This window comes from Heloderma suspectum, chromosome 6 (assembly GCF_057233095.1).
Source record: "Heloderma suspectum isolate Gila_16-S chromosome 6, 16-S_ref, whole genome shotgun sequence".
NCBI lineage: Eukaryota > Metazoa > Chordata > Lepidosauria > Squamata > Helodermatidae > Heloderma > Heloderma suspectum.
The window spans coordinates 64,231,147-64,244,500 of record NC_139463.1 but is presented as its reverse complement, the minus strand read 5'-3'; the positions used below and the strand labels follow the sequence as shown (position 1 = coordinate 64,244,500).

The 13,354-nt window shown below is 46.5% G+C and overlaps 1 protein-coding gene across 3 annotated transcripts in view; it reads left to right on the top strand.

The window, feature by feature from the left end:
• Positions 1 to 13,033, top strand: part of TNS4 (tensin 4) — a 48,019-nt gene extending 34,986 nt beyond the window's left edge. For 2 of the 3 annotated variants that reach the window (XM_084804586.1, XM_084804588.1), the window contains 8 exons: positions 414 to 521; positions 3,997 to 4,089; positions 5,402 to 5,479; positions 8,286 to 8,357; positions 9,674 to 9,842; positions 11,131 to 11,199; positions 11,614 to 11,640; positions 12,328 to 13,030. In XM_084804586.1, coding sequence (XP_084660712.1) covers positions 414 to 521; positions 3,997 to 4,089; positions 5,402 to 5,479; positions 8,286 to 8,357; positions 9,674 to 9,842; positions 11,131 to 11,199; positions 11,614 to 11,640; positions 12,328 to 12,457 — 746 coding nt within the window. In that variant the 3' untranslated portion in view covers positions 12,458 to 13,030. Of the gene's footprint in view, positions 1 to 413; positions 522 to 3,996; positions 4,090 to 5,401; positions 5,480 to 8,285; positions 8,358 to 9,673; positions 9,843 to 11,130; positions 11,200 to 11,613; positions 11,641 to 12,327 lie in introns of all 3 variants that reach the window. The other variant, XM_084804587.1, reaches the window with a different exon arrangement.
• Positions 13,034 to 13,354: the final 321 nt, after the last annotated feature.

Sequence of the window (13,354 nt, the reverse complement as noted above, 5' to 3'; positions counted from 1 at the left end):
AGTATCCCCCATCTTGTAACTGTATATTTGGTTTCTTTTTTCCTTGGTGCGAACTTGCCATTTATCCCTATTAAATTTCATTCTGTTGTTTTCCGCCAACACTCCAGCCTATCAAGATCACTTTGAATTTTGTTTCTGTCTTCCAGGGTTACTGTAAGGAGGACAACTGTATAATGCATATGAAGCACTTTGAACGCTTGAAAGTGCTACACCAGCCTTCCCCAACCAGGTGCCCTCCAGATGTGTTGGACTACTGGCTGAGAATGATTGGAGTTGTAGTTCAACACATCTGGAAGGTATCAAGTTGAGAAAGGCTGCACATTAAGTATTGAAATTAGTCCCTCATCCTCCTTTATAAAACGACACCCTTCTTTGTTTTGCTAACTCTTTGCCTACTGTGTGTTTTTAAACAGCCGTCGAACTGCTAACGGATAAACTCCCCGGCACTTTCATCATGCGGGACAGCACATCTTACCGTGGTTCATTTGGCTTGGCCATGACAGTTTGCGGCAGCAAATCAGGTACCGAAAATTCCTTTTGTGGATTGTTAATTGGCCCTCCCAAAGAGATTCTATTGCAAGACCTTGCAGGAGATGAATCTCCACTTTTGGGGTCACTTATATTATAGAGACAACTTGCTACACAAAGGTTCCCAAACTCAGTGTTGAAGGAAAGGGAAGACAGAAAAGGAGAAAAGAACTTTTGGTAGCAGGGACACACTTAAAAAACACACAGCAACACTAAAATTGGAGGCACATACTCCTCTTGCAGCTGAAAAAGTATATTTTTAGAGTGTGAAAAAGTAATTCATACGTGTCTCTGCACAAGTCACTGTTTGGAGCATGTAATGTAATTCACTGGAAGAAGGCAAACCCAGATTAGTGACTCATGCAGAGATGCAACAAGCTGCATCCCCCAAGGGTGAATAATTCTGCTGAGACTCAGGATAAGGCAGGAGTAGGCGACTTGCAGGTGTCCAGACGTTTTGGCCTACAACTGCCATCAGCCAGCATAGCCAGTGGTGAGGGGTCGTGGGAGCTGTAGGCCAAAACACTTGGAGGGCCACAAGTTGCCCATCCTTGGCATAAGAAATTGTTGAATAAATCAGCTGTAGCCAACACAGAGAGGCAATAGGTAGCATTCCCTGTAGGGCAGGTGCCCTGACCTCCCAGCAGCCTTTAACAATTTAATGTAGCCTTCCACAACTGATGTGTTGGACTACAATGCCCACCCTCCCCAGGTTGGGGAAATCTGATCTAACACACTTCTCATTGCACACTAGCAGTTCTTTCGTGGCACACAGGGAATTGCTGGAAATTACAAGAGAGATGTAGAAGCTACAGAGCGCGGTGCCGTCACATAAGAACCAGCCATCACTGTTGCGTTTCTAGAGGAGTCTGCAGTCTTTCAAAGAGGAGCGTGCGGGGTGGATGAGTGGGGCAGACCACAGGGGAAAGGGAATTAACTGACTCGAGGAGAAGTGAAAGAGCAGGAGAGGAAAGCAGATGAGGTGTCCAAAGGGAAGGCAAACAAAGAAAGCAGAAGAACAATAGGCAGTCAGTGAACGGTGATAATATCCAGGCCTCTTTGAGGCTCTCGTGACCAAGGGCAGTGTTGAGAGCCGGCGAAGGCCTAGGCCCTCCTGCTCCTTCCAGCTGCTGAGATCAAGCTCCAGGAGCAACTGTAGGCCTCTGGGGAAGCGGAAGGGAAACATGGAACAGAAACAATCTCGTGAAGAATAAACTGATGTGCTGGGACCGATCCATACCACCATTTCAGTGCCTGGCGGCTGCAGGCCAGTAACCATTTCCGGCGGCTTCAGCCCAGACCAGTTCTGTTGATGCAGCCCGGATCTGAGCTTCGCGTGCACAGCTACCACCTCGAAGCCGAAGCAGACTCATCAGTTTGGCTTTTCAGCAGGAAGGGGAGGGTTAACATGAAAAGGAGGACAAGGTGGATGGGAGCAGAGCCTGCCCCCACCTTACTGCCTGGGGGTCCGCAGTCTTAAGTCAACCTCCTGCCCCCCTGGCCTGGTTCAGGTAGCAGAAGGGAGCCAAGTGGGGGAAAGCTGCTGGGGGAAGGGGCGAGTTTTGCAGGCTCCCTTTTCGTGCAAAATGAATTTACCTCCTTGGGGCACAATCCTGTGCATGTTTAGACAGAAAAGAAGTCCTACAACTCCCAGCGTGCCCCAGACAGCAAAGCTAGTTGGGGCATGCTGGGAGTTGTTGGATTTTTTTCAGTCTGAATTTGCTTAGGATTGTACCCTTATTTGTTTGGGGGAAACATACCCTGCCTTTGGTTCCCAGGGCCACTTACAAAAAATCACTATGGCAATCATGCACCCGCTTTATAGCTCAGCCAGCAAGCAGGTGTTCAGTAAACCCCTGCACCTCTGGCTTGGGCCTCAGTTTATTTATTTTTTAATACTTTTTATTCTATTTTTTATCTTTATAAATGAAATAAGCAGTACCAACAACCTAGTCATTATCTACAGTTTCCAACAATACAGTATTATTAGGAGGGCACAGCAATAACGAAAAAGAAAAAGAAAAAACAGAAGAAGGAAAAGGAAGAAGAAAGCAAGAAAGAAAAAGAAAAAAATATTAAAAAGTTACTTAAAAGGATTAAATTTAGGTTTGGGCCTCAGTTTAGAACCTTTGGCTTGTACATGCAGGCCAAAAGCCAGAGTCAGCCTGTGATGGCATCGACACACAAACCCCTTCCAGAAATGGTTGGAAGTCAGCTCAGGGCGGGGCCACCACATGCCAGATGTGTTGCTTAAGCAGCAGTGTTAATAATGGTCATGATGGAGGGAGAGCGGGCTTCTCTTTTGTCAAGATCTGCTAGAATTTGCAGCAAACCCTCTTGCTATGGTTAGGACTCTAGCTAAACGGATTACATTTGAGATTCAATTCACTTCCCGCATTGCAGAATTTGAAACCGTGTAAAAAATTATTTAAACGGATTTTAGGGACAGATTTTGAATATGGTGAGACTTCACATGGCCCCTTTCATGAGACGCTTAAATTGTTTTGTTTAATTTTTTTGTTATATCCCACATCTGTGTCATAATGCCATTGTAACACCAGTCGTATTTATTCAAAAGTTACTACCTCCTTAAGCTGAAACTATTTTTTTTGTGGTGGGAGGCTTCTCAGAGCAAATTCTCTTTCTTCAACAGATTTAACGGTGAAGCATAGACATGCCCTATCACAGCATCAGCGGTTTAAAAAATAATAATAAGCCCAGAAATTTAGGAACAGAATTTGTGTTATCTATTTGTTTAGGGCACAATCCTATGGCCGCTAGACAGTGTCTAGACAGCCATAGGATTTTTCCATTCCCAGAAACCTAACTCCCCGCCCCCGCCCCTGCCACCCCGTAGGCAGTGCGGTTCATCCCTGGCTCCATACTTGTAACTGCAGCGTGGAGCAGGAAAAAATGGGGCGTTCCCAGGGACAGGGAGGGGAGGAGACTGCGGAAGCATAATTACAACGCTTCCTATGCGCCATCCAGCCTCCCCTGCCTGCTCCAAGGCGCCCCAGCTAAGCAGCTAAAATCGGCCATCTGGCCGCAAATGCAGGGTGGCCGGAGCGCAGAGAAGATCCCCTCCATGCTCCGCCTGCCCTGCATTGGATAGTCAGTCGCCTCCAAGTTCAGAGGCGGCCAACTGTCCCCACAGGATTGCAGCCTTATTTAGTTTAATAACATTGTTAGACCACTTTCTGTGCAAAGAATGCAAAACACTGCATTCAGAAACTACATCTTAATTATTTAAATCTACATTTTAAAAAACACCCCCAAAACCACCAAAAGCAGGTGGGGGAGGGTAGTGGTGGGAAGGTTGAAGATTATAAGGGTGCAAAGATAAACCCAGGTTTTAAAGCTAGTTCAGTTTTGAGTTTTTCAAAACCTCAGGTGCAAGGTGTTTGGGGGTTTTTCCCCCCACAAGTTGCATTTCAAATCCATTTCAGCTCTGGATGTTTTGCTTTACAGGGGAGAATGGTGGTGATCACATCAGACACTTCCTCATTGAGTCTTCTGCCCGGGGAGTACATCTTAAGGGGGCTGACGAGGAACCATATTTCGGTAAGGCATTATACTTACTTTGATTCAACTCTGCGTTCTAAAGCTGATATAGACATATATATCAGCTTTCCTCAACCTGAGGCCCTCCAGATGCACTGGATGCTGGGAGTTGGAGGGGATGCTGGGAGTTGTAGTCCAATGCATCTGGAGGGCAGCAGGTTGGGGTAGGTTGATGTACACTCTTATTAACTGTTATTACGACTGGTTGAGGTTTGGTGGAACCTGTGTTTAGTTAGGGATGTGCGAACACCCCCCCTGTCTGGGTTCTCCGGCTGCCTGCCGAGCCCTTGCCCCCACTTGCCGGTCCCCAGACTGTGCCCCTGGGGCACTCCCGTGCTTGGCAAGCAACCCACACTCACCCCGGCAGCTTCCTTGAGCTCCACAGTCGCCATTAAAAACAAAACACAATGGCAGTCGCACAAATGTGTATATTTGCAGATGCGTGAAAATACACATTCTTGCAAATGTGCATATTCGCAGGTGCACAAAATGCGCATTTTTGCAAAAATGCACATTTCTGCACATCAGCAAATATGCACATTCGCAAAAACTCACATTTTTGCAACCACCATTATATTTTTCAAAAAATGGCGACCGCAGAGCTTGATACGATGGCTGGGGTGAGTGCAGGCCACTCACCAAGTGTGGGCACGGGGTGAGCATGGGAAGGGTCTCAGCGAGCGGGGCTCATGGGTGCAGGCAGGGGTGGTTCTACTGGATTTCCAGGCAGAATCAGGCATCCGCACCATCTCTATGTTTAGTGTAAGTCATGCGAATGCTGGGAATTGTAGGACCTTTTTCTATCTAAACATGCATAGGATTGCACCCTAAAAGATGTTGATAGACCTCTTCTCCATGCCAATAGGGGCAGCCATCTCCCACACACACACAATAATGCCCCCGGCCCAAGATGTTTTGCTATCTGAGGCGAAGGATAAGACAGTGCTCCCGTCCCATGTAGCAAAGCCAACTGGACTGGCAGGTGAAATCCTTGGCTGCCTTGTGAATAATGGTGAGCTGCCCCCAAAAGGGATCAGAATCCCCCCCCCCTTTAAAAAAAAGAAGAAGAAGAAGTCACCAGACATCTCCCCCACCTTCACAGGAGACGAATGGCCCCTTGAAAATGGGGCAGGGGAGGGGGGATATTCGGTGCTGCTTTACTAATAATTTTCCAGATTTGTTAACAAACCTTCAGTGCTACTCTTAGCAGTGGCAGATTGCATGGAAATTAATAGTTTCAGCCAGGATATGGGTTTTAGAGTTTTAAGAACTCTGCACAAACTTCTTCCATCTCTCTGTCTCTTCACTGTAGGAAGCCTCTCAGCATTTGTGTATCAACACACCATCATGCCTTTAGCACTACCCTGCAAACTTGTCATCCCCAGCCAAGGTATGTTTAGGAACCTGAGCAAAGAATTCCTGCAGTGTTGGGAGGAATGGAACACACTGTGGTGAGGTCCATAGCTATTTATGCTAGGTACAGGTGTCAACAACAATTAGGCTGTAATTCTGATCACCCCTACTAGGTTGTAAGCTCCAGTGAACACAGTGGGACTTGCTTTTGAGTAAACATGTATAGGATTGCACTGAGGACGTCTCCCATGCCTTTTCCCCTTTATCCCGCTTTCAAAAAGATTGGAGATAAGCTGGAATATTTTTTAAAACGTGGGGTATCGGCAGTGTGCAATGCCGGCGGAGCGCTACGAACTTGCCAAGGAAGGACTTTCCTCGATTCAAGTGTCTGCCATGTAAATGCTTGAGCATGTGTTTTGATTGCAGGCCAGTCAGAGGGAGAAGAGGATAAAACGCCTCCCTGCAACAAGGGAGACACATCTGATCCCCCGCCCCACCAAGCTCAGAATCAGCATCTTCTGTTGATTCAGAGCACCCCATTGAGTTCAGCAGGGCTTACTCCCAAGTACGTGCACCTCGGGTTGCAGATTTACAGTGTGACCTCACATCTACTCAGAAGTAAGTCCCACTGAGTTCAATGGGGCTTACTCCCAAGTAAGTGTGCCGAGGGTTGCAGACTTACAGCACACTCTTATGTCTACTCAGAAGTAAGTCATAGCTTTCATGGGGGCTGCAAGGAAACAGTACAATGACAAAAACAAGGACACCCCCCCCCGCTCCTTTGCACATGTGCCAGGGAGGGAGGGAGGCTCTCTCTTGATTCAAACCACATGTCTGCCACGTAAAGGAGCCCCTCCTAATCCTGCAGAGAAATGGAAAGCAGAAAGCCCCAGTAAGGATGTGGGTTTTTTGCTAATGTAGAGACACCCTGATAGTCTGGGTTGAATATCATGCTGGATTTGCAAGCTTCCGGGGTTTTAGCTTCATCCTCAGGATCTCCAGGGCAAGAATGAAAACCTCAGACTGAAGGGCCAGAATCTAGGGTCTCCTTAGAAGCTATTCTGGGTTTGGCTACATCGCCCATGGCCCCCCGAGCCTGGTCTCCCCAGTGCGCTGCAACGCAGAATGCCAGGGCAACCGAGGGGAAGGGGCAGACCTCCACTGGGGGGTCAGTGCTGCTGCCCCCGCTGCTGCCGTTTGGTTTAGTACAGTTGGAGGAGGAGGAGGAGGATGCTTTGGGGGTGGGGGGCTGTTGGGAGGGCATTTGGGGGATGGGGAGAGCTGGCAGAGTGGGAGTCGTTTACTGAGCTTTGGATTGGCTTGGAAAATGATCAAAGTTTTTCCAGTCTTGGGAGGAAAGATCTTGGATAATTTCCAAGTTAATTCAAGGCAAGCAGGGGAGAACTTCCCACTTATGAGAGGTAGGATATTGTTGTTCCCATTTCTGGAGAACCCAGGACTCAGGGCCAAACTAAACGGAATGTGTGAAGACCTTTAAGTAGGGATGTCAGAGAAATCCGCCAGGGACTCAAATGAGGCCAGATTCTTTGGAATCTGGCCACCGGAATCCGTGGCGGAACGGCTCCACTTACCTCCACTCCAGGAGGATTCTGGCTGGAACGGCACTCCGGCTCCAGAGCGCTGGTGATACGGTAACGGCGGCTGCCATTACCTTATCGCGGGAAAAAACACAGATGCAAATGGCGTAATGGACACCACTTGTGGCCATAAAGCCCTCAGTTTAACCTAACTGCAGCCATTTACGGCTGCATTTAGGTTAAACTCGGCGCTTTACGGCCCCAAGTGGCGTCAACTACACCATTTGCGGCCGTATTCCTCCCAGTGATAGGGTAATGGCGGCCGCTCAGGAGCCGGAGTGCCATTCCAGCCAGAATCCTCCTAGAGCAGAGGTAAGCGGAGCGGTATGGAGCCAGAGTGCGGCTCCTCAGAATCCTTGCAGAGCAGAGCCTCTCCAGAGGATTCCAGGGGTGGGGAGAGGAACGGATCGCCTTCCCCCCGGGCAGATTCCCCACCGGAATGGAAGGTGGGGAATCCATACGTCCCTACCTTTAAGGTGTCTCCTTTTTTTGGCACCAACGGCAGCTTCCCTATCAATATTAAGAGCAAAATAACTGATCATGATAAAATATCACAACAGAAAAAAAAAACATATATAGGGGGCCAGCAATGAGATCAATAAAAAGCTTGGTGAATTTAAAGAAGTATTAGTATCCACTTAAAGTCTGCAAGAGACGAGGTCAGATGGAGTTCTTAGGGGAGGGAACTCCACAAGTGCAGAGCCACCACTGAAAAGGCCCTGTCCGCGGTATCTGCCATCCTGATCGATCTTAGTGGCAGGCCTGAGAGCAGGGCCTCGGAGCCCGATCTTAGGACCGAGGCAGGTTCGCATAGGTGTAGACAGTCCTTCGTATAATTAGTTAGTTATATTAAATAAATGGTTCCAAACTATTCAGAGCTTTCAGGGTTAGTGCTAGCACTTTAAATTAAGACTGGCAATGAATGGGTAACCAAATGCAACTCAAGCAAAATTGTGCTGTGATGAAGCCCCCAACCCACTTGATACCTGGTAAGTATAATTGTCAGTTACATTGTGATGGAGGGTGGGTTAGCTTACCTTGAAGGAAGAGAATAATGCAGCAAGGCCTGAAGTTGTGGTGGGGTGCAGCTTAGTGTATGTGGCTTAAGAAGCTGAGGGGCTTTCCAGGAGATGGTTTCACTGAGCGACAGGGCTGCAAGTTTTGCAAAGTGGCTTGTAACTGATCCATTGTTGTCCTCAGTCAGATTTGTTTTGACATTTTGATTCCCCTCCACTCCCATGTCAGATTTCATTGGAGGACAAGGAAGTCCTGCCATGGGTTCAGAAGTCACATTTCCAGTTTCACAGAAAGCTGCTGGTAAGTGAAATAGGCACACACAGTCCTGTTAAATTAGCAAGGACTGTTGGACAGACTGACATTGCATATTGCAAATGTGTATCTGTAGTTCAGTTCTTACTTCTTCTATCAAGGGAGGGATGTTGGAGAAATCCACAACAGAACCAAATGAGTTTGGGTTTTTATGAATCCAGCCTGTGGATTCCGCAGCGGACTGGCTTTTCCCCTGTCAGGTGGATTCCACAGACTTGTGGACCGGTTTTCTAACTTTCCTGAATTTTACTCAAATTTCGTTGTAGGAAAAAATACACACATTTTTTTAAAAATTGGCCAAAAATACGTATTTTCCCCATAGGCTAAAGTGTGAAAATGCACGGGGGGGGGGGGATTTGCGCATTTTTTATCTGAGAAATTGCGCAAATTCGGTGGGAATCCGATTCCGTTGATGGGTGGACGATGGAACAAAAGCGGTCTGAGAATCTGAGAAATGCAGACGGAAAGGATTATACAATCCATACATCCCTTTATCAAGGTTGTGTATTTTGTAATGAAGGTATTGCATTTTGGTAGCATTAAAACCAAAATATTCTGTACCTGGGTAAAATGAGATTTTTATCCCTTCCAGCCAAATTAGGGCATCCTTTCCTACAGTGGCTTCAGGGTGGAATGTACTTGTGTGACTCTCCTGTTTACTGCGAGTGTGTGTGTCTGTGAGGGAGACGGAGAGAAATTCTTGTGATATGAATAATCAGGACGAAAACCCTCAGTGGTTCCTGACTCTGAGACCTGAGGGGTGTCAGGCAAGGATTCCGCCTGTGCACCACTACCCACCCCTGGTCAAAGAGGGAAACTACAGGGAGACCAACCAGAGAAACCTCATTGCATTGAGGGCCGAGTGGGGCAGGTGATACTCCCAGGCCCCACTAGAAGCATCTGTACCAGTCACAGAAGCACGGCCAGTCACAAATTGTCTGGAACACCCCCGACTTTCTGTGCATGCATGTGTGTATGTGCTTTCTCTCTCTGCTTTCTCTCTCTTTCTGTTCTCTCTCTCTCTCCCTCCCTCTCTTCTTGTTTTCTCTCTGGCTACTTTTCTCTTGCGCTCTCTCTCTGTCTCAGCTTTCAGTCACAGCTCCAGTTCTCATGGCCCACAATTGCTGGGGAACATGGGCAGGAGGTTGCTGTTGCACTCGTGTCCTGCTGCCTGGGTTTCCCATGGGCAGCTGGTCGGCCACTGTGTGAAGAGAATGCTGGACTAGATGAATCCAGATACCTCTGGCAGATGTCAGCAGCCGCCATAGGTCACCAATTGTCTCTTTTGCCTCCCGGCCTTGCAGTATGCAATCTCTTGTACCTACACTCCGTGACCATGGAGACTCTCACTGGCAAAGCAGCAGTCCGGAAAGCCGTGTCCTCCACGATTGAACTGGAGATCCCGCCTACACCCACCATAGTCCACTTCAAGGTTACTGATCAAGGAATAACCTTGACAGACATCCAGAGAAAGTAAGGAAATTGAACAGGGGCACATTTTATACACCTGGCCATTCTGGTAAAATGCTGGGGATGGGAGAGATGGCATACTTTCTGAAATTTTGGAGACAAAAATAGAGATACTCCTGTGGTATTTGTAACACCCATAGACTGGGTTTGCACAACACGCTAACCCACACTCAGTGGTTGAGTGTGGGTTGTTGTTGAACTGTGGGTTGTTTGTTGAACTGTAGGTTAGCCTGTTGTCTGAACGCAGGACATTTTCCGCCAGGTGGCTTGTTAACCCTACAGTGTGGCTTATTTTTCTCAAACAAGCCACCTTGCAAACCCATGGTTTGTTGTTAAGTTGTTCCAGTGGTTGACAAGTTGTCCAGGGAGTTGTTTCCAGTTGACATCCTCACATTCCGCATCTGAACTACTCTCAACAATAAACAGGCAGAGTAATCTTCCCAGGGGCCAAGGAACCGAATTATCCTCTGAAGGCGGAGGAACCACCTTCTCCGAGTCCTACCAACAGGGCAGACGGGAGGGAGGAGTGGTGTTTTTCTCCAGCCCATTTCAGGGTTTTGGTCATTACTTTTACCATTTCCATTACATTCATTGCAACGGAAGGGAAATTATGTATGCCAACTCCATGGCTGTTGTACATTCCCCCAATTCTGGGGCTTATTGGGGAGTGGGAAAGTGATGGATCCATATGCTTCCCCTGATCTGCCCCCAACACACCCACGGAATCCCCCCCCCCTTTTTGCCTGTACCAGTGTCAGAGATCCAATGCGAGAGAGGCAAGGGCCATGGAAGTTTATGTGGCAGCTGGGTTTTTTTGTTTTTGCGAGGTTGGATCTCCCCCTCCAAGTTTGGACCTCTCTTTCTCTCTCTGCCCTCAGAAAGGGCGACCCAAAACCTTGTGTGACCCTGGGGATGCTCTCCCAAGAATCATAGGAATGCAGCTTTAATAGATAGACTCATACAGTCTGCCTGGTTTCTTAAAACCTTTCTATCTCTAGCTTTCCCCAACCTGGTGCCCCCCAGGAATACAACTCCCATCATCTCCAGCAACTTGCCTATGCTGGCTAGGGAGGATGGGAGCTGTAGTCTAACACGTCTGGAGGGCACCCTGTTGGGGAAGGCTGACCTAGGTCAACCTCAAAGTATGTGGGAGCCTCTGCCTTATTTTTGGTTGGCACTCGTTTCACTATGGGTGAACGGTTCTTATGAATGGGTGTCTTTTGTTTGGTGGGAATGCAGAAAGAGTTTCCATCCTGTAAAATTTTACAGTGCTCTCTCCTCATCCGTACAGGGTTTTTTTCAGGCGGCACTATCCCTTGGCTACCATCAGCTTTTGTGACCTGGATCCTGAAAATCGGAAGTAAGTGACAACAGTGGTCCTCGGTACAGACCTTTACGAAAAGTGTTAATGGGCAAGGATGTCTGTCTCTCCCCACACAGTTAGGGTGCAATCCTATGCAGGTTTAGACAGAAAAAAACTTCTACAACTCCCAGCATGCCCCAGCCAGCCACAAGAATTGGGGGCCTTTCCTGCACCTGCTTATCCCCTTCCATCCTCTCATGGGGATCCACCATACTATAAAACTAAACTTGAGAAGAAATTATTAAAATCTAAGATTTGCTGAAAATCTTAGATTTGACTAAAACAGTTTCTTTTGCAAAAGTGCAATAGACTATTTTTGTAATTTCTTTAATGTTACATTAAGGAAGCAAGCAAATTGATCTGATGTATGTGAAGTCTAACTTCCCCTTTTTCTTGTTTGGTTCTTTTAAGGTGGCAAAAGTTTTCCAGAACTTCAAGGTAAGCTATATGAATGGGATGAGTGATTAAGGCCCCATGGACTACATGGAGGCTAGGCTGTGATATGGGGAATTAGATATTGGTCAGGGGGATTTTTTTCAGCCAGTTCCCAGAGAAATATGTTAGGAAAGGTTAAAAAAAAAATCCAACAACAGAAATACAGTTTAAAGACACTGAAGTTGCATAAAGGCCTTCATGACAGATCAGCATCCCAATCCTAAATCCATTTGCTTGAATGTAAAATCCCATGATTTTACTGGGACCTACTTGCAGATACTTGTGCCTATGGCTACAGCTCATGTCCCATTTACTATTTATACTCTTAATTAATTCTGGATTTGAATCTTAATCTTCTACACCCTGCTGTTTAAATTATATAACAAATTAATGAAAGGAAAAAGAAATGGGGCACATAACACAGGTGAGTCAACCTTGGAGAATTCAGGTCCAAACTAGATGCCATTTAAACAAAAGAATACAAAAAAAAGAATGCCTTCTATAGCTCTTCACCCCTCCGTACAACTACCAGAAACAGAATACATTGTGCAAAATAAGCAGCTGGACCATTCCTTAAACTGCAGAGTGACACACTATCCTGGCTACATACTTACTGAAGCCATTTCTCCATCTATCATGAATGTCAACCTATACCTTCAGAATGTGTTTCCTCTCCATCTCTCACCACAGGATCTTTGGTGTTGTTGCCAAAAGCCCAGCAGACTCCGAGAATATTTGCCACCTCTTTGCAGAATATGACGCAGTACATCCGGCTTCTCACGTTGTTGACTTTATCAAGAAACTTTTACCTGCTGCTTAAAGTTGCCCTAAGACTGAGTTATCTATTTTCTAGCAGCCCCACCACCTCCTATAACCCAAGTACACACCCCCCTTACTGAACAGGTCTGTGACTGTATAATAAACTGTGCTTGACTGATGGATTGACTGCCCCCTTACCTTTTGAAGCTATCTGGGTTGCATTCTGAAAACTCTTAAAGACCCAGGCAAATGTCAGGTGCTGTGCTGGAGGGCTGGAACAGAAATGTGGAAATGGCAGGTTATATGTCTTCATGGGAATTTTTAGTGGAGGACCTCATGCATTGTCTCTTCTATCTACAGATAGGCCAACCATGTAATTTCTTGTCTCATTTTATCAGAAACCCATTTATCAGAAATATGGACTTCTTCATGGAAAGGACAGTCTTGTCACATGCTGTTTGCAGTGACAATAGCAAGTCTTTGGGATACGTTTGCCACCAACAATGTTATTAAACTGTTGCACCAGAAGTATTGAAACAATATCTGTACCAACAACGTCATGATTTATTATATCATTTCTCTCCATTTATTGGAATGGCCTGTGGGTAATACAATAAACTAATTTTGCAAGCTATCTTTATCATCTTATCTATGGTGAATAAAAATGCTATTCTTTTCCCCAACAAACAAATCCATTGCAGTTGGGTATTACAGGCACCTATTGGGTAGTGTCCATTACTTCACCAATAATGACTGAAACAACTCTCCATTCATATGCCTCCCTATTTCATAAGGAACTTTTAAAATTATTATGTAATGGAGGGAATACCCACTGGAGGGAACACCCACCTTTGGTTGGTGGGTGTTCCCTCCAGTGCCACCATCACTACGCTCAAGTGCTCAGCCTCTATTAATTTAAAGAAAAACTTGAAATCAAAGAGCTCATCTCTTCCTCCTG